Genomic DNA, 19821 nt, shown 5'->3' with positions numbered 1-19821 from the left:
TGGAAATGATCATTAGTGTGGTTCATGTATTTTAATGTATACTTTTGGCATCGACTCACGTAGTAACGTCTTTTGTGGAAATGTGACCTATTTATTTTCATGCAGGAAATATCTGCTTTGTTCAGAGAAATAATCCTTTTCAAAGGATGGCATCAATTTTTCCTTTGAAACATATATCCTAAATTTCGCAAAAAAGATAGTAATTTTAAAGAACAGAAGCTTCCTTTCTGACTTCCAGTTTGAGCTTTCCACTGCCTGTGTGCATGTTACAGGATATTCAGAAGGAGACTGGCCATAGTTATAGTCCAGTGACAGTAGTGAATCTCCTAAAGCAATGATTCTTGAGATTTTTTTTCTTCCTCTGCAATCTATTCATTCAGGACTCTATTGTTCCACTGCGCTGTCCTTATTATTTGTAAAATGTTTACAATACCTGCTTAAAGAAATACTTATAAATTATGGTTAATAAGATTCTCTTTCATAGTTTTCTTAAATTAACCAGGGGCCCTGTCCACTCACATTTCTCTATCTTGTCTCTGAGACATAAATAATACTTTAAAAAATTTGGAAAAGTGAATAAACACTCAAATCAGGAGTTACTACATTGCTGGGCTTGGTGATAAAGAACTATACTAATTGATTGTTAATAAGCTTGGGAATAGTGTTTGCCTGATAGTGAGGTTGAAGAACATAGATAGGTTAGTTGTTATAGTCCTATCCTTGGCATTTATCAAATGGTGAAATGGTTTAATTTTCTTCTCCACTAGACTGTACTTTTCGGGACAGGGAAGACTATATCAATTTTCTCACTGATATATCTGGAGTCCCTAGGAGAGTTCTTTTTACATGGTTGGTGTCCCACAAGCATAGCAAATAAATCCATGAGCCCTGATTTCATCCTCTTTAGTATTAATCTAGTTAACAATTTTTTCCCTGTTTATGGTTGCAAAAACTTTATGAAATTCAAATCAGCCAATGTAATGAAAAAAATTAAGATCTCTTAAAATTATAAAGTATAATCTTTATTATATATATATATGTTTTGTTTATTTTATGAAGAAGTTAAATAAGCTTTCTTTTGTTTTCAGAAGGAAAGACTGTGGGATTTCAATTTACCCTGTCTGATTTTAACAAGACCTCTTATTTTGGTGGCCCTGGATCATCACCAGCATCGTCAGAAGCACATTCATACTTAATTTCATTCAACTCATGTGTTTGCCTTTTCATAGGCAATGGGGGCTGGATAAGTATGAAATTATAATGTCTATAATAATTTCCCTTGTTCTTGGCAGGCACAATCAGGTTCTGATGTTCAGGTTATACTGCTGGCAGCATTTTCCAATTAACATTTAATACTCCCCCGCAAAATGCTCAATCTCTCATTGGCACTGAACCCAGTGTTTCAGTGGATAAATGCTCAGAAACAAAGAAGACCTTCCCTTTCATTGATCTTGTTTCTCACAGCTTTTATACTTGGAATAGTCTTAATTCTCAGGGACACTAAGTCCCATGGATGTTGTTTTTGTACCTGTGGTTGCTTGTTTATACAATTTACTACCCTTAGGACATTTACAGGCATTGCTTTGCAAGTTCTGAAAAAATACATTATGAAGGTGTTAGCAATAGACATACAAACTCACTGTATCATTAATACATTCATCATGAAGAACTCCACCTTTTTGACCAATTTTACTGTGATTAGTGAGTCAGACTCATAAAAGAAGCTAGTACTCTCTTCCCAGAGATGGAATTCTAAATGTCTAAATTTCCAAAGTTAGTGTTCGAGAACACCATTATTGTAAATTATTTCTTCTAATTCAAATAAACAATGCTGCTGACTAAAGAGGAGTTTCATCACATGCAATCAGGATTTAGACTTAAATTCTGCTTTAGATGCTTTGGCTATAATACCAATTTAAGTAACAAAATAGCTATTTTCTTCTCAAAATAATTTGTTTGCGTATTTTTTACCCACTGAATTTATTCAACGGACAATGTAAAAAGAATTATCAATAAAGAACCAAGTAAATTGCACTTCTCTGTTTTTAAAATTTTCTTAGCATCATCATGATAATCAACAAGATGATTTTGGAATGATCCAGCATTGGGAAGGAGTTTATTGGAATGAAGAAAGGAATGACAATAGTGACACTCATGCAATGCCTTGCTTTGCCTCTGCAGAAATTCTGATTCCAAAAAGATAAACTGTATTTCAAAATATAGTGGGTAATATATTTGACCTATGAGAAAGGAAAGGACTGATTGTTGAGATCCCACATGCTCATGGTGTGAGCCTAGTGGGAAGAAAGATGAATTCACAGTACAAGAGGAACAAAAACAAAATTTTTTACTCTCATATAGCACTTTTAGTGTTTATCACACACTTCTATATATCTTGTCTAATTTGGGCCTAAAATCCATGTGAGATTGAATATGGTTATTATTTCTTTAGTAAAGGTTAGCTAATAAGATTTAAGGAGGTTGAATGCTGAATGTTAATTGGCAAGGGGAAGATATTCAAACATGAGTCTTCTCATTCCAGGTTCAGCACTCTGTCCACTCCACTATACCTATAATGAAGAGAGCCAATTGGTTAATTTTAAGGAAATTTTGAAAACACCTCAAGCTTTAGCTTTTCTGAGAGGTAATTTAACATACTACTTACTCTATAAATAGCTTCTTAAAGTTCAGAGAATTAAGGCATATGTACAAACCCCTGAAGCCTCCTAGACAAATAAGCTTCAGTTTTCCCATACATAAAATGAATAGGTTGGACCAGATCTGTGCCTCTTAATCTTGGCTGGACATTAAAAGGCCTATGTCCAAAACACCCCCAGAGATTCTGATTTAATTAACCTTGATCTTAGCTGGAGGTGGGCTTCCTTTTTTTTAAGGCTTCCTAGGTGGTGCTGATGTGTAACCAAGATTGAGCACCACTGGAATGGATGATTTGGGAGGTCTTCTTCTACATGTCTAAGCATCTTGCAAAGATGTATGCAATAGTTCCAATGTTCCACGAGTTAATTGGAAGGAAACTCACATGTTATTATTTATTTTAACCTGAGTTTCTCAGTAGAATATAGATCTAATTCTCACATAAGTGGTTCTTGGAACTACAGAATTTTTTAGCTGGACTGTATATCACCCAGTTAAATCTCTCAACTTTGCTGCCCTTGCAAACTTATACCCAGTGGCTATCTGGCTAATCTAAAGAATTCCTGTACATGCCAGAAAGTTTTCTCTGAGAACAACTCTTCAACGTAGAGTTTGGAGACATATGGGGACTGTATTAAATATGTGTCAGGCAGACAAGAGAGTTCCGTGAATCTTTAGAAAATCATTGAGAAAAAAAAATCATTGAGCAAAACCATGGACAAGAAACCATGGGATTACAAACACCACAGAATAGTTTGGCCTAACTGGTGTTTCTTTTTATCTGGCTAGCAAGTCTGAATACCAAAATCCAAGGGATAACATCTTTCAAGGTAAACTTTGCAAACTGTAGAAAGCAATTTTTTTTAAATGAGCAAGTTACATAAATTAGAAAGAAAAGAAAAGAAAAAATCCAAGCAATGAGCTTTTGTACTTGAAAGGGCATAGTGAGAGGGTGAGTGAAATGAAGCTGCCAGTCACCAGCTGGGTGCATGGGGGTGGGTGTAGTGTCTGGTGTGCAGCCTTAGGTGTCTTTGAGGGAAGATTTTGTATTTGCTAAGAAGTTAATATGAATTTATGGATGACAGTTTCAATTTTTCCTGAAAGCTTCAAATAGTTGAAGATGAAAATACTGTGAGAAAGCCTAGAAAATTGCACTGATTTAAGATAACCACAAAGCATGTCCAATTGAGGGAAACTTTCCAGCAATGCTATTTTCTAAGCACTTACTCCCTAATCACTGGCTAAGGGTGGTAATGAATATTGCCAATTGTCTAGGGGAAGGAGGGCTCAAGAGGGTGGCATAGGAAGATCCTGAACTCACCTCCTCCCACAAATAAAACAAACCCACAGCTATATATGGAGCAATTACCTCCGAAAAGGACCTGAAAGCTAGCTGAACTAGCTAGCTGACTCCTCAACAAAAGATAAAGAGAACACATCAATATGGGTGGGAGAGGCAGAGACACGGTCTTGCAAGAAACCCCACTCCAGGTGTGGTGACCTGCAGTCAGGAGGGATCTCATAATACAGAGCTTATCTCCAAGGATTGGGGGGTTTGTATCCCAAACCAGGCAACTTAACCCATGGGAAGTGCACCAAATTAGCCCTCAAAGAGTTTGGCCTTAAAAACAAAAAGGGCCTGCCTCCTGGAGAACCATAGGGTATAGGGCCAGCACAGACCCACTCACATGGAAACTCAGTACAAAAGCAACAATTTGAAAGGTGATTAAACCATATGAGGAGACTTATTTGTTAACCTTAAAGCATCTTCTAGACAGGTGAGAACCTGTTGGGAGTCTCTCTAGGGATGGAGGTGCTGGCAGGTGCCATTTTTGCATTCACCTTCTGCCTTATTGATACTGGGGCTAGTGGGTATCATTTTTCACACTTGTCTCCTGGCCTTCTAGGTCCGGTGTGAGTGCCCCATCCCTTCACACCACACCATAGTTGCTGAGTGACTTGCCCTCATGCACCACAGCTGGGCAGTCAAGTACCTCACATTGCACCTGAACTGTGGGCTTCTTGCTCCAGTCTCCATGTGTCACAACCACAGTCTGCCTCACTATAGGTTATGGATAAGCACAGCCCACATAGGGCATGCCCCTTAAATGGTGGGCTCTGGTGACCAATGAGGATTTTGTTTCTGTGCCTTATGGGTCTGAAATAATCAGGGAGACAGTCCTTGGCAGGCTACCATCTCTAGGGTAATGCATAAACAGCAGACTGACACACATTCCCAGTCTTTATGGAAAAAAATGCCTTTATTTTGTCCTGGAGCTTCAGCCTGAGGGGCAGACTTCAGGTTTGCCACAGATCCAGATGCTACAGATGTGTTCCCAGGGATTGTGGGCAGGGATATACCATATTAGAGCCCTCCCTTGGCCTTGCAACAGCTCACTGATGCATCCCTGAAATGAGCTTATACAATGACTAAAGCCACATTTTTTGAAAATGTTGGTAAGGAGACACATCCAGATCTCCTGGTCTAGAAGTCAACAAGATTTATGATCAGATCCACAAGACTCTATCTATCTATCTATCTATCTATCTATCTATCTATCTATCATCTATCTATCTATCTATCTATCTATCTATCTATCTTAAAAGCTGCTATCTGATGATCTGGCTTGCAATTAGCCTAAAATGAGGCACCATGTGAGATCCATCCCTTTGGAACACTGACAGGTCTTTGCACACTGTCAAAAACTGGGGCTCATCAAAAGCAAATCAGACTTCTTAGATAATCAAAGATGTCTTAGAAACAACCAAAACCAAGGCCACGGTTGAATGATAAAGTTCATCTCCTATACAAGGCACTCTTTCAAGACTTGAGGGCAGCATTTATTCATTTAATAAATAGAAACAGAGAACTGAGCAAAATGAAGACACAGAAGAATATGTTGCAAATGAAAGAATAAGATAAAAACCTCAAAAAAACTTAATTAAATAAAGATAGGTTATCTACACAATAAAAAGTTCTAAGTAATGGTCATAAAAATTCTCACCGAACTTAGGGGAAGAATAGATGAACACAACGAGAACTTCAATAAAGATATAGAAAATATAACAAGATATCAGACAAAGGTCATAGGGCTGAAGAATGCAATTACTGAACTGAAAAATAAACTGGAGGGGTGCAACAGCAGACTAGATGAAAAAGAAGAATGGATCAGCAACCTGGAAGATAGTGGAAATCATCTGATCAGAGGTTTAAAGTAAAAGGAAAAAAAATAAACAAAGTGAAAACAGTTTAGAGGACCCATGGGATATACCAAGAAAAATAATATCTGCATACAGAGGTCCCAGATGGAGAAGAGAGAGAAAGAGGTAGAAAGTTTTTTAAAGAAATAATGGCTGAAAAGTTCCCTGGTGAAGGAAATAGACATCCAGGTCCAGGAAGCAAAAAGAGTTCCAAATAGGATGAACCCAAAGTGATCACATTAAAACACATTTTAATTAGAATGTCAACAATATATATAAAGAAATATAACAGCATCAGGAGAAAAACAACTTGTTATATACAAGGGAACACCCATAAGACTATCAATTATTTCTCAGTGGAAATTTTGCAGGCCAGAAGAGAGTGGCATGATATGTTCAAAGTGCTGACAAGAAGAAGCTTCCAACCAAGAATATTCTACCCAGCAAGGTTATTATTCAGAACCAAAGGAGAGATAAAGAGTTCTCCAGACAAATACTCAAGGAGTTTGTCAACGCTAACCTGACCTTACAAGAAATGTCAAAGATATTTCTTTAAGCTGAAAAGAAAATGCCCTAATTAGTAACAAGAGAATATATGAAAGTAAAAATCTCACTGGTAAATGCAAATATAGAGTAAATGTAGTAGATTAACCACTTACAAAGCTAACATGGAGGTAAATAGAAAAAAAGTAGTATAATTATAATAGTTAAAGGATATGCAAAATAAAAGATGCAAAATGTGGTATTAAAAACAGTACACATAGGGGGAGAGTAAAAATATAGAATTTTTAGAATATGCTCAGACTTAAAATGCTACTAGCTTGAAGTAGACTGTTAAATATTTAGGATGTAATATGTGAGCCACAAAGCAAAAATCTATAGTAGATACACCATAAAAAGTGAGAAAAAATATAGACATAACATTAGAGAAACTCACTAAATCACAAGGGAAACAAGTAGAAAAGAAATAGAGAGGAATTACAAAATAATCAGAAAACAATCAACTACATTGGCAAAAGCATATGCCTATCAATAATTATTTTAAATGTAGATAGATTAAATTTTCCAATCAAAAGACATAGAGTGGCTGAATGGATAAAGAAAATTAAACTCATCTTTATGTTGCCTATAGGAGATTCACTTCATTTTTTTTAAGAACTTTATTTATTCGTGAGAGACACACACAGAGAGAGAGGCAAAGACACAGGAAGAGGGAGAAACAGGCTCCATGCAGGGAGCCTGAGGTGGGACTTGATCTGGGTCGCCAGGGTCAGGCCTCCAGCTGAAGGCGGTGCTAAACCACTGAGCTACCTGGGCTGCCTGAGAGACTCACTTCAGATCAAAGGATATACTGAGACTGAAAGTGAAGGGATGGAAAAAAATGACTCGGGGATCCCTGGGTGGCGCAGCGGTTTGGCGCCTGCCTTTGGCCCAGGGCGGGATCCTGGAGACTCGGGATCGAATCCCACATCGGGCTCCCGGTGCATGGAGCCTGCTTCTCCCTCTGCCTGTGTCTCTGCCTCTCTCTCTCTCTCTCTGTGACTATCATAAAAAAAAAAAAAAAGATTAAAAAAAATGACTCATGCAAATGGGAGCAAAAAGAAAGTTGGTGTAGCTATACCTAAACCAGGAAAAATAGACTTTTAAAAAAGACTGAAGTAACAGAAAAAGAAGGGCATTACATAATGATAAAGAGGTCAATCCAACAAGAGGATACAACGTTGTAAATATTTATGCACTCAACATAGGAACACCTAAATATATAAAGCAAATATTAACAGACAAAAAAAGGAGAGCATGGAAGCAATATAATAATAGTAGGTGACTTTATTTCACTTATATCAATGAATAGATCATTCAGACAGAAATCAGTAAGAAAAAATTAGCTTTAAATGATATATTAGACCAGATGGACTTAATAAATACATACAGAATATTCCATTCAAAAGCAGTAGAATACTAGTGCACATGGAACATTCTTGAGGATAGATATGTTAGGCAACAAAACAGTCTCAATAAATTTAAAATGATTGAAATAATTATCAAGTATATTTTCTGACCACAATGGTTTGAAACTTGAAATCATTTACAGGAAAAAAAACTAGAAAAAAAATTAAATATGTGGATATTAAGTAACATGCTACTCAATAACCAATTGGTCAGCAGAGAAATCAAAGGAGAAAAGAAAGATACCTGGAGACAAATGAAAATGGAAATACAGTTTTTAAAATATTTCCTTAGAAAACATTTGCATCTATAGTCAATCCTTATTATAAGTGGATTCTGTATTTGCAAACAAACTTATATGCTAAATCTATTTTAACCCTAAAAATCTATACTCATGGGCTTTTGTGGTCATTTGTAAATACGTACAGTGATGAAAAATTTGAGTTACACTAATGGGCAAGTTCTCAGCTGAGGTCAAAGCAATACTCTGCTCTCCCATTTTGGCTCTCAGACTGGAAATGTCTCCTTTCTGAGGTCTATTTATTTTTCTATTATTTATTTATTTATTTATTTATTTATTTATTTATTTTTAATTATTAATTATTTTTAAAATTTTTAAATTATTTTTTAAATTTAAATTGAATTAACATATAGTGTATTATTGCTTTCAGAGGTAGAGCTTAGTGATTCATTCACCTGCGTATAATACCCAGTGCTCATTACATCAAGTGCCATCTTTAATGCATACCACCCAATCTATTCTTCCTCCCACCTCCCCTACAGCAACCTTCCTTTTGTTTCCTACAGTTAAGAGTTTCTTATGGTTTGTCTCCCTCTCTGATTTTATCTTATTTTATTTTTCCCTCCCTTCCCCTATGATCCTCTATTTTGTTTCATAAATTCCACATATGAGTGGAATCATATGATAATTCTCTTTCTATGATTGACTTATTTCACTTAGCATAATACCTCTAGTTCCGTCCATGTCATTGCAAATGGTAAGATTTCATCCTTTTTGATGGCTGAGAAATATATATATATATATATATATAATATTGTTGTATATATAACCATGGCTGCTATATATAATTATATAACTGTATAATGTTATCTAGTGTCCTTTCATACCATTATGTTCGTAGCCTTCAGTAAATACTAGGTAGTATAATTACTGGGTCAATAGGATTGCTCTATTTTTAACTTTTAGACAAACCTCCATACTTTTTTTTCCACAGTGATTCTATTAGTATGCATTCCCACTAGCAGTGTAGCATGTCTTCAAAGGCAAGAGAAACAAAAGCAAAAATGAACTATTGAGACTTCACAAGATATGCTTTTGCACAGCAAAGGAAAAGTTGACAAAACCAAAAGGCATTCTACTGAATGGGAGAAGATATTTGCAAATGTCTTATGAGATAAAGGGCTAGTATCCAAAACCTATAAAGAACTTATCACACTCAACACTCAAGAAACAAATAATCTGGTCAAGACATGGCAGGAGACATAAACAGACACTTCTCCAAAGAGGACATAAATGGGCAGCAGATGCATGAAAAAATGTTCAATATCACTCCATATCAGGGGAATACAAATGAAAACCACAATGAACTACCACCTTATATCAGTCAGAATGGATAAAATTAACAAGTCAGGAAATGAGAGATTTTGCAAGGATGTGGGTAAAGGGGAATCCTCTTATTTAATGAAACATTTAGAGCATTTTTGTGGGTGTTTTTTTTGTGTGTGATCTCATTGTTTAAAATGGATCCCAAATAGAGTGCTGAAGTACTGTCTGATGTTTCTAAGTACAAGACAGTAGTGATGTCTGATGGAGAAAGTAGATATCTTAGATGTGCTTTATGCAGGCATTAATTATAATACTCTTGATCATGCATTCATTGTTAATGAATCAATAATATACATTTAAATAGTTGCCTTTAAACAGAACCACAAATAACAGATAGTTATGTTTTTATTAATTGATGAAAATGAGACTAGAGGATCATAGAAACCTAACTCTGCATCTCCCATAGAGGCAAATATTCAGTTTTCTCTAATTTACTAATCACAATGACTTTATAGAACATAACTACCACGAATAATGAGAATTGACTGTATTCACTTCTTATTTTTTTTCTCTTTAAAATTTTACTTTCTGTATTTCAATCATAAGTGTTCAATCTATTTCCTATTTAAAGTTTTTGGACTTACATATCTATTACCTATCAATCTATCTATGTATGTATGTGAATTTATTTATTTATCTATTTATTTATTTGTGTATATGTGTGTGAATTTATGATCTGTTGATATTAATCCATTGCTACAGATCAATTTTCATGACTAAAGTTACAAAAGCTAAATACCCATGAACAAAGCAGTGAATTCAGAGGATTGTCTGAATGATAATTTACATCTGAATACTTTGAGGTAAACTTGAAATGCTGAAAACTTTGAATTGCAAAATACTTCAAAGATGCATGGTTCTGTTGAGATATTCTAATTTCCTAGTTACCACAGAGAGTTGTACATCAAGTCTTCAAGGATTATGAAGTGACATTTTGTAAAGGCATGAGAAAATGCCCAGATTTTTCACAATCGGAGACTTTATCATGGGTTACACTTTAGGGAACTTGGTTGTAGAAGTACCATGGGGAGGCTGCAAAGAAAAGTACGTGGCTTAAGTACATAAATTTAGACTCAAAGAATAAGAAGGATTTCATTAGAAAAAGTAGATAGGAGAAAATAGAAAAAGTAAAGAAAAAACTATAGAAAAAGTTAATATGTAGCATATTTGAAGACAGTGGATGTATTAGGTTGGTTTGATTTATTTCTTTTTATTATTTTAATTTTTAAAAGATTTTATTTATTTATTTGACACAGAGAGACAGAGCGTGAGGGAGCACATGCAGAGGGATGGGCAGAGAGAGAGAGAGGGAGAAGCAGACTCCCCAACAGGCAGCAGGGAGCCTGATGCGGGGGTTGATCCCAGAATCCTGGGATCATGACTTGAGCTGAAGGTAGATGCTTAACCAACTGCTCCACCCAGGTGCCCCCTTTTTTATTTTTTAAAAAGATTGATTTATTTAGAGAATAAGCACCAGCAGGAGGAGCAAAGGGAGTGGGAGAGAAACTCAAACAGACTCCATGCTCAGTGTGGAGCCTGATGCAGGGCTGGATCCCATGACCCTGAGATCACAACCTGATCCCAAACCAAAAGTTGGATGCTTAACTGACTGGGCCACCTAGGTGCCCCAGGTTTAATTTATTTGTACATTAATTTAAATTATAAAGAATAATTTTTAGTAAGTATGAATGATTACCATTTAAATCACTTTAGGACACCTGCTTATATATAACTAATAAGATAACTCATGATTGAATTAAAAAAAAACATACAACTGTACTTGACAATATTCTTGTCTGAGCAGAAACTTATATCCAGAACTGAATAATCTCTCTCTCATTCAGACCCATCCAGGGTTTCATCATGTATGAGAGCCCTATCCACTCTACTTTATAATGTAACATCTAGAATATAATTAATTTCTGAAAGAAAATATTAAAACAATCTTTAAAGAATTAAAAAAAGAATGAGAAAGAGGGAGGGGGCAGGAAGAGAGAGGAGTTAGATGGGAAGAAAGAGAAAGATAAGTGGAGAGGAGAGGAGTGAGGTGTCAGGGTTTAAGCTGAATCTGAGAGGTCTGAATTCAGGCAAAAACCTATGTGTGATCTTTGAGGCCCAACCGTAGGCAATTACAAAGGCTTACCTGGCAGACTTCATGGGGAGAAGCTGCCCTCCTCACAACATACTTGGTACATAGTCTGGAGGGAGCTGTAATCAAGGACTCATGCCCCTCTTCCACCTCAACAACCATGCTCTTAGATGAATATGCATTGCTAGTCCACCTGCCTGCATTTGGAGCATCCTTATTGAGGAGCCCTTGATGGGGTTATTTCCAGGTGACTCTTCTGAGAACTCATCAGGAGTTCTTGAAGAAACTCCTCTCCTCTCTGACTCAATACTTTCCCATTCCTATCCCTTCACCTCTCCCTCCTTCTCAACCCAGGTCCATGAAATATGTTTGTTTGGAGCTCTCTGTACAGCAAGATGATTACTCTCTTTCCCCTTGCCACATCTATACTCATACATGTAACCTGGTGCCTTTCTGTGGGAAAAAATGGAACACTAGGGGGATGATACCGTTTTCCTGTTTCCTGTCTTGCTTATACTCTCATAAGTGAATAAAGGCTTGATTCTTGATTTCAGTTTGGTTCATGGTATAAACTGACCAACACAAAACTGGCAGCTCAGCATTTTCTCTCTGACAGAATCCATTTGAACTTATTTAGAATCCAAGAGAGTAAGATGGAATTGAAACTAAGAGTATTTAATTTGGTAAATCATTACTTTTGTCTCTACATAATATAGCTGCATAAATTATGGAGAAATAGTCCTTGAAGTTGCCATAGGAATTCTTAGTACTAGAAAGTACTCCAAGATTTTTAGTTTAATTCTCACATTTTACAGATGAGAAGAATGAGGCACAGAACAATTTGAAGTTTAGCCACAATTGACTTTTGGGGTCCTGAGCTAAAGCAATTCTTTTTACATGTGACTTTTCCATTCTAGATGTCTATATTGGTTCAAGGACCCTCACCTGAAGAATTAATGGGGAAACAAATAAAGTGGACTGAAGGAAGAACAGATGGCTAAGGAAAAGGAGATACTAGAACAAACTCATTATATGAGGTTTCTTGTATCTGTTGTTTCAGCTCTTTTTGAGGATCCTGAAATTTTTTTGAGCCTAGTTATTATAAGAACTCTTATAGTTATTATACAACTTGTAATCAGTGGAGAGGGGGGTGGTAGTTTTTGTCTTCCAATAATTTGTTAGAAGGCACAGGAGGCTTTATTTCTTTTACATATCAGAGTCTACTGCCACCATCACTTTGAACTCAAGAAGTAATCTGAACACTACACATGACTGTTGCCTACTCCCTGTCCATTAAGTAACAATGTACTAAAGACTTTCCTGAATACTGAGGCAGGAAAACAAATAAAAGGAGAAGCTTGACTCATGAACTGTCTTCATTGTTTTAATATGGGTTACTTATGCAAATTTTTCAGAAGAACTTTTAATTATTAAGAAAAATCTGTACTCTATGAGTATGTAAAGCCTCATTTATTAGTCAGATTTTACTGTGCCAACACATTGTAGCTGATTATAAAATAACAGAAATTGGTGTGAAGGTGTATCATTTTGAAGTAGAGGTATGAAGGTGAATCATTTTGGGGTAATAGAAAGTGAAATGGGGAAGTGAAATAGGAAAGAAAGAAAATAATGTTCTTGAAATGGACACAACGTGGACCAGAGCTTCTAATGTGTTTTGTGGTCTGCTTCTTGGAACTGTATACTCAAGGGTAGAAGGAAGCTTAGGGGACTATTTGTCCAGTCTCTCACTTTCTCAGTCAAGGGTTGTTTCATGGGGTGGTAACTTCCTCACACTTTCTGAATCGTTAGTACCAGGCTGGTTTCTGTGGAGAGTGGTGGAATCAGAGAAGTTCCAGGGCTGAAGGCAAGGGAGGAGCTAGCTCGGGTGGAGAGTTAATAAGTTATATCCAGGCAAAACTGACTGCCATACCAATCACTGAAGTAAAAGGTGAGCTGCAGGATGAGAGGTGAGATACAACATAGGTCTGAAACAATATGAAAACCATTGCTTTAAACTATTGCATGAGGGAGCTCTAGAAATTCCATGAAGGTACCTTGGGGACAGCATGGTGGTTAGGATGGGGGTGACAGTTGAGAAGCACTCTTCGGTCCCAGCAGGTGATTAATCCTGAATTGCTCCTTTGATCTCTTTTATATATTGGCTTACGAGTTCTTGAAGTAAATGTCTATGTCTATAAACAAGTTTGGAGACTACTGTCATAAATCATTATTTTAGTTCATAGACATTAAACTTTATGAAGGTTAAAAATATGAAATTCTCATATTTTAAAATTTCACACAACATTTAGTCTTGGTATTTATCATTAAAATATTTTAAAATGTTATGTTGTTTTACATTATTTATGGAAACCAATATATCTGCACCTGCTGACCAAAATAATTTTATTTCAATTAATATCTAAAGTGGAATATTAGAAGAAATAATATTTTCGATTTTTTTTTAATTTTTATTTATTTATTTATGATAGTAACAGAGAGAGAGAGAGAGGCAGAGACACAGGCAGAGGGAGAAGCAGGCTCCATGCACCGGGAGTCCGACGTGGGATTCGATCCCGGGTCTCCAGGATCGCGCCCTGGGCCAAAAGCAGGCGCCAAACCGCTGCACCACCCAGGGATCCCTATTTTCGATTTTTATTTATAAAAAGTTCTCTAAGATATTCAAAATACTGAACAAAGTAAGTACTGTTAGCACTTATCACTTGAATGACATATTGAAGTAGTCAGGAACCAATTACTTTTATTTCCTTTGTAGAAGTACAGGAATTATACCTAAGCTTTATTTATGAACAGATTAACTTACTGTAGCAGTTGCCAGAAGTTTTTCCCCAAATATTGCAGTTAAGTATTAATGAAAATATTAGTTCAGGAAAATACTTGCAAAGAAATATTTACAATAATTTTTAACAGAGATTAAGAGAAAAGTTAAAATATTAAGGAGAGTTATTTTTTTGTTTTGCATCTTGTTTCTATCATTGATCTGCTGGAACTAGAACAACTCTGTGAAAATAGCGAAATTGTGTTTGCTAACATTAATGTAAAATATAAATGTTTAATATGTTAAGTTTGAAGAACATATTTAAATATTATATTTTGTTTGTGGAAACACATCAGAAATAAAAGTTTAAAAATATGTATGTGAATAGAGAAAACCACTGAATTTACAATAGTAATAGTCTCTGGAAGACAGTGTAATAGAGAAGAGAGGAAGTTTCTTATATATATTATATATATGTAATATGATTTATAAATTACATATTATTATATATAATTATTTTGTATAATATATAATTATATAACGTATGTATTATAATTATATATTGTATATAAACAATATATATTATTATGTATAATATATATTACTAGAAGTATTTATAATTATTATAATTATATATAATTTTTAAAGGTGAAGGATTTTCTGTTACTCTCTATGCATTCCTTAATGTTGAAAATATTTCATGAAATATAAGATAGTTCATTCTAAAAGAAAGGAAAAAAATAAAAGAAACTCAGTGATAACACTATACAAATGTCAGAGACACAACTTACAACAGAGGCAATGAAAAACAACTTTTGTTTTTGGGATGCACTGAAGAAGACTATTCTGACAGAATTAGCACCTGTATGGGAAATAGTAGTTAAAGTTGAAATTGTAATAGATGGCACTAGAAGCTCTCCATTGTGCAGGGAAAGGAATACAATTAAATTCTAATGTTTTCATGTATACCATTATGTTAAGGACAGATTTTATTTAGCAAGATTTTTTTCCCCTTTAAATCCATTCTCTCACTAGAATATTTTCGTTTTGAAAAAAGAAAATGAACTTTATTAGTATTTGAACTTTGTGAATAAACATTCTTTTAATGAAAATTACTAGTGACCATATTCAGGGGCATATGCATTGAAATTAATTTACATGTATATATGTATTTGTAGATACATACATATATATATATAACCTTAAATTAGATAAAATATTGTTATTCTTTATTTTCTCAGCTACTTATACAAGAAATAAAAAATCTTATGCTTTGTTCCAATCAGGCATGACTGATCATTTTGTAATTTAAACCCGAATCAAATATTTAGTATATAGAGCAAGGCTTTAAAATCAGAGATACCTTTTAGTGAAAGAAAAATAACAATAACATCTTGCATATATTTAAATACTCTGGTCTGATAGTCATATTGAGAATTCATCTAGTCAAATTAAGAAATAATCTGAAAAATGAAGGAGGTATCATTTGGCACTATTCATTGAAAATTTATGGGAAGGATGGTTTACACAGCTCATAAAGATCTAACAGTTTCCAACTCTCTCTATTTTTTTTAAACAATGTGTGCATAGAACATGTTCATGACTATATGGACAAGTCTTTTTGGAAAAAAAATCTCCCAAAATAAATACATGTGGGACGATATCAGTTTTTATATTTATGGTTAATTCTACAATTTGGTCAAGTGTTCTCAAAAGTGAAACATTCCTGGTAGCCATAACTTTGTGTACCATTGTGGTTAATTTTTTTAAAAAAACTTTTTTTTTTAAAGATTTGATTTTTGAGTAATCTCCACACTCAACATGGGTCTTGAACTCACAACCCCAAGATCAAGAGTTGCATGTTCCTCACTGAGCCAGTCAGGTGCCCCTAGAAAACATTCTTGACAATAATAAAGTGTCCTCTCCTTTTAAATAATTGCAACATTTTATAATATTTGACCACAATACTTTTCAGAATCTGTGGTAATTTTTATATAATTATCTTGCAAGTAATTTTTTTCTTTAAAATCGAAAAGGTTTTCATGTGATGAATAGTTACAACATTTTTTATCATTTAACATCTAGATTTTAAATCTTTAGATCATATGATGGTATCTCTTTCCCTCCCTTATTTCCTTAGAACAGCACTGTGTAAGAATACTATTTAAGTTTATACTATTTAATGATGTTGTTCATGAAGGTATGATGATGATGGGGTTGAGACACAGAGCAGAAAAGTATTAATCATGGCATCTGTATTACCAGTTACCTTTGTTGTTTTGGTTGCTATAGTCATCTGAGATTCATAATTTACTTGAGGTATTAAAGCATTCTAATAAATATCACCTTAATCTGGATAGAAAACTGTAACTTGACCATAAACTGCACTTGACCATTCAAAAATATTTGTTGAATTTTAAATAATAGCAGAAAGTGAGCATTTCACCTCAATAATTTAATAGATGTAGCATTATACTTATCTTTTAAACAGAGGCAATAGTATCTCTGAACTATCATTTTGTAGTGAAAACATCACAGCTTGGAGTCCAGTTAAATATTCTAAGCTAAATAAACATATATTCTCAATCTCCAAATGCTTTCTTCGTCACTTTATTGTTCACTAAACTGTTCATTTTTCTGTGTCACTGTCATATTACCATAAGGTTACATAAGTATGGAATTATACACCAAATGTGCCATAGGTATATGTTTGGGTGACCTTTCAAATCATACTGCATTTTGTTAGAACTTTCAGTACAGAGAAGTAAAAGCATAATATCATGTTCCCACTAAGATGCAATGTCACTATCCTCCAAGTCATTAAGAGGTCAGAGGTAATGCCTTTAAAATAAACTCACCCAACCAGCAATCTCTTAAACACTGAAATAAGACCAATCTTTTTATTTCACAGCCAGTTGCTGCTTTATTGACTCTCTTTATAGAAAAGCATAAAACTAGGAGGGAGAAAAAACAAGGAAGGAAAATACCAAAAGAAGCAATAAAAAGGAATACAGGATTATGTTTCAGACAGCAGGATTTCTACACACTTTGGTAATTTCTCTTCATCATTTATTTTCCAGGATTTCAGACATAAATTTAGGGTACTTTATTATTTCCACATTATTACTTCTAATTAAATCTACTCTGTTATTATTTTAGTTGGACTAACTCAAATCATGATTTGCCACTCTAATAAAAAGAAAATTATACTGGCTAAGATAGATATTATATTGAACTAATACAGTTATTGAACTAATGACTATCCATCCTTGAAGAAATCATTAATATTTTCTGTGCCTCAGTTTACTCATCTGGTATAGGTAAACTCTAGGGTCCTTTCTAGCCCTATCAGCTTATGATTCTATGAATTTTCTTAGGACAAATGAGAAATATATTTTCTTCTCATAAGGTCACCCTTTAATTATGATTTTTATTGTCATAACTGTAAATATGTGAGACATGGTTTTTATCTTTGATATGAGTCTTTGTATTTCATTATACACGGTAAATGTTTTCAAAAATAAATTCTCCATTGATTTCCTTCCTACATTTTCCTTTCTGTTGTTAGCCTTCTTCTCAATAGATGGTGCTCTTTTCTCAGAGACACTACTTATCTTATTCCTCATCAAAAGATTAGAGAAATTAGTTTTATTCTTTAACAATTATTAATTAAGGAAATCAGACATATGAGAAATAATCGATTACAAGCAGCTTGCAGCACCGTGGTCAGGAAAGCATAAGGGGAAAAATGATTGTTAAATGATTAAGGAACTCCATTACAACCTGCAGTACTTGCTGAATAGATGAAGTGAATATTGTAACTAAATATGAAAATACTATGTTCACTACATACATATAATCTGTAGTAGGAAGAAGACCCCAAATTAGAAACCATTTTAAAGTGTTAAAATATTTTTCTACTTTAACAAAAATGAATATATAGTATTCCATATTAGAAGTAGGATTTGAATATGCACACCAACACTAACACAATCTACATTAATCTCAATTAATATTGAAAGCTTGCACATTCTTTGCCAAATAAACCTGGAGTATCTAGGTAGAAAGAAAATGAGCCACAAACTCTTTTCAAAAAATTTCACTGATTAAGACACTTTTTTCCCTTCAGAGAAACCACTGTAAGTTCCTAAAGATAGTTATAATCCAGAATTATGATGTTTAAGGTCACTTCTAGTTGGTTCCCACTTTCAGAGGATTTGGAAAACAGTCATGCCCTACAGATCTCCTGAACCACACTAATCTATTCTCAATTCAGTTTGTGACTCCCCTAGCAGATCTGCAGCTGCCAACTGCCAAATGGTCTAGGCAACACAACAGTCATATTTGTTCCTGCAAAGCAACACTGTTTACCACAGAAAACTTTCTCAATGAGTGTGGCCTCAGGATGGAAGGAACAGTGGGGCAAGGACAAGTGTGACAAGGGAATGGAGGGGGGTGCTGTGGTGCAGCAAAGTACCTGGAAGCCAGCAGGGATAGGGAAGTTGCATGTTCAAGTTCAACTTCAGACATGAAAAGGAGATTTCCCTTCATCAGGAAAACTAACTAGAATTTCTCTTCCATCATTCACAAATTATTGTTTCCACAGCTCCTGTGGAAGGGACTGTAGGATTCTGAGTCCAAGAACCCTCTTGGCTCAGTGAAAGTGAGCTCTAAGACAGAACATCCCCCCACCCCCCGCAGAGCTTTACATCTTCCACTAAAGCAACTTATCTGTTTCTGAAATTTTTGGTTCTTTAACAATGGAGGGAAAAATAGAAAAGTAGATTTTTGCACTCACAACAACCACTCTACCTACCGTCGCCCCCATATTCTCCCCTGTTTACCTCCCTTCTCTTATCCTCCCGCCAAACGCTGCCTGGGGGATCAGGTGTCCCTTTACGCCCCTATTAGCTGCTGAAGTCTCTGGTGGGAGCCCTGGCGCCTTCCTTACCTGACGATCACATACATGACCAGGAAGTTTCCGAAGAGACCCACCACGCACACGATGGAGTATAGGGCCATGATGGTGATGGCCGTAATCATGGAAGGGCTGCCGGTCGGAGGGCACGAGCTGTCGCTCCCGCCCAGCTCGGTGCGGTTCGGACCGCATGGGTCGGACAGGTTGCCATCTAGGTGGGAGAAGTTGACCCAGGAACCCGGGCTAGGTGCTGGGGAGCAACTTGAAGCGTGCGTATAGGGATCAGTGCAATTGCTGGCGTTGGTGGGGACGGAGCTGCTGTCCATGGTGCTGACGGCTGGCTGGGACTTCGCTACGAGGTGAACGCGAGCACCTAGACTTTTTCAGGTTCCACGCGTCTCGGCCGCCTCCTCTCGCCGCTGCCACAGTTCCTGCTATTTCTTACAGAGACCAGCCCTGGTGCAGCCAGAGAGGAGCGTCAGGTAGAAGGGGAGAGCTGGGCATCTGACATAATCTTCTGCTTGCAGCCCCCTTCCGCCTTAGTAGTAGAGACGCATCCTCAACCCCACACCGCTGTGGGGAGGGGAGGGAGGGCTGTGCGGGATCCG

General features: G+C 35.7%; 1 protein-coding gene across 1 annotated transcript in view; it reads right to left on the bottom strand.

Moving 5' to 3' along the window:
- OPRM1 (opioid receptor mu 1) overlaps positions 1–19615 on the bottom strand; it is a 71816-nt gene extending 52201 nt beyond the window's left edge. The window contains exon 1 of the mRNA XM_072828493.1: positions 19247–19615. Coding sequence (XP_072684594.1) covers positions 19247–19539 — 293 coding nt within the window. The 5' untranslated portion in view covers positions 19540–19615. The remainder of the gene's footprint in view (positions 1–19246) is intronic.
- Between the last annotated feature and the right edge of the window lie 206 nt (positions 19616–19821).

Source organism: Canis lupus, chromosome 1, assembly GCF_048164855.1.
Source record: "Canis lupus baileyi chromosome 1, mCanLup2.hap1, whole genome shotgun sequence".
Classification (NCBI taxonomy): domain Eukaryota; kingdom Metazoa; phylum Chordata; class Mammalia; order Carnivora; family Canidae; genus Canis; species Canis lupus.
This window is presented reverse-complemented; position numbering and strand designations above follow the sequence as displayed.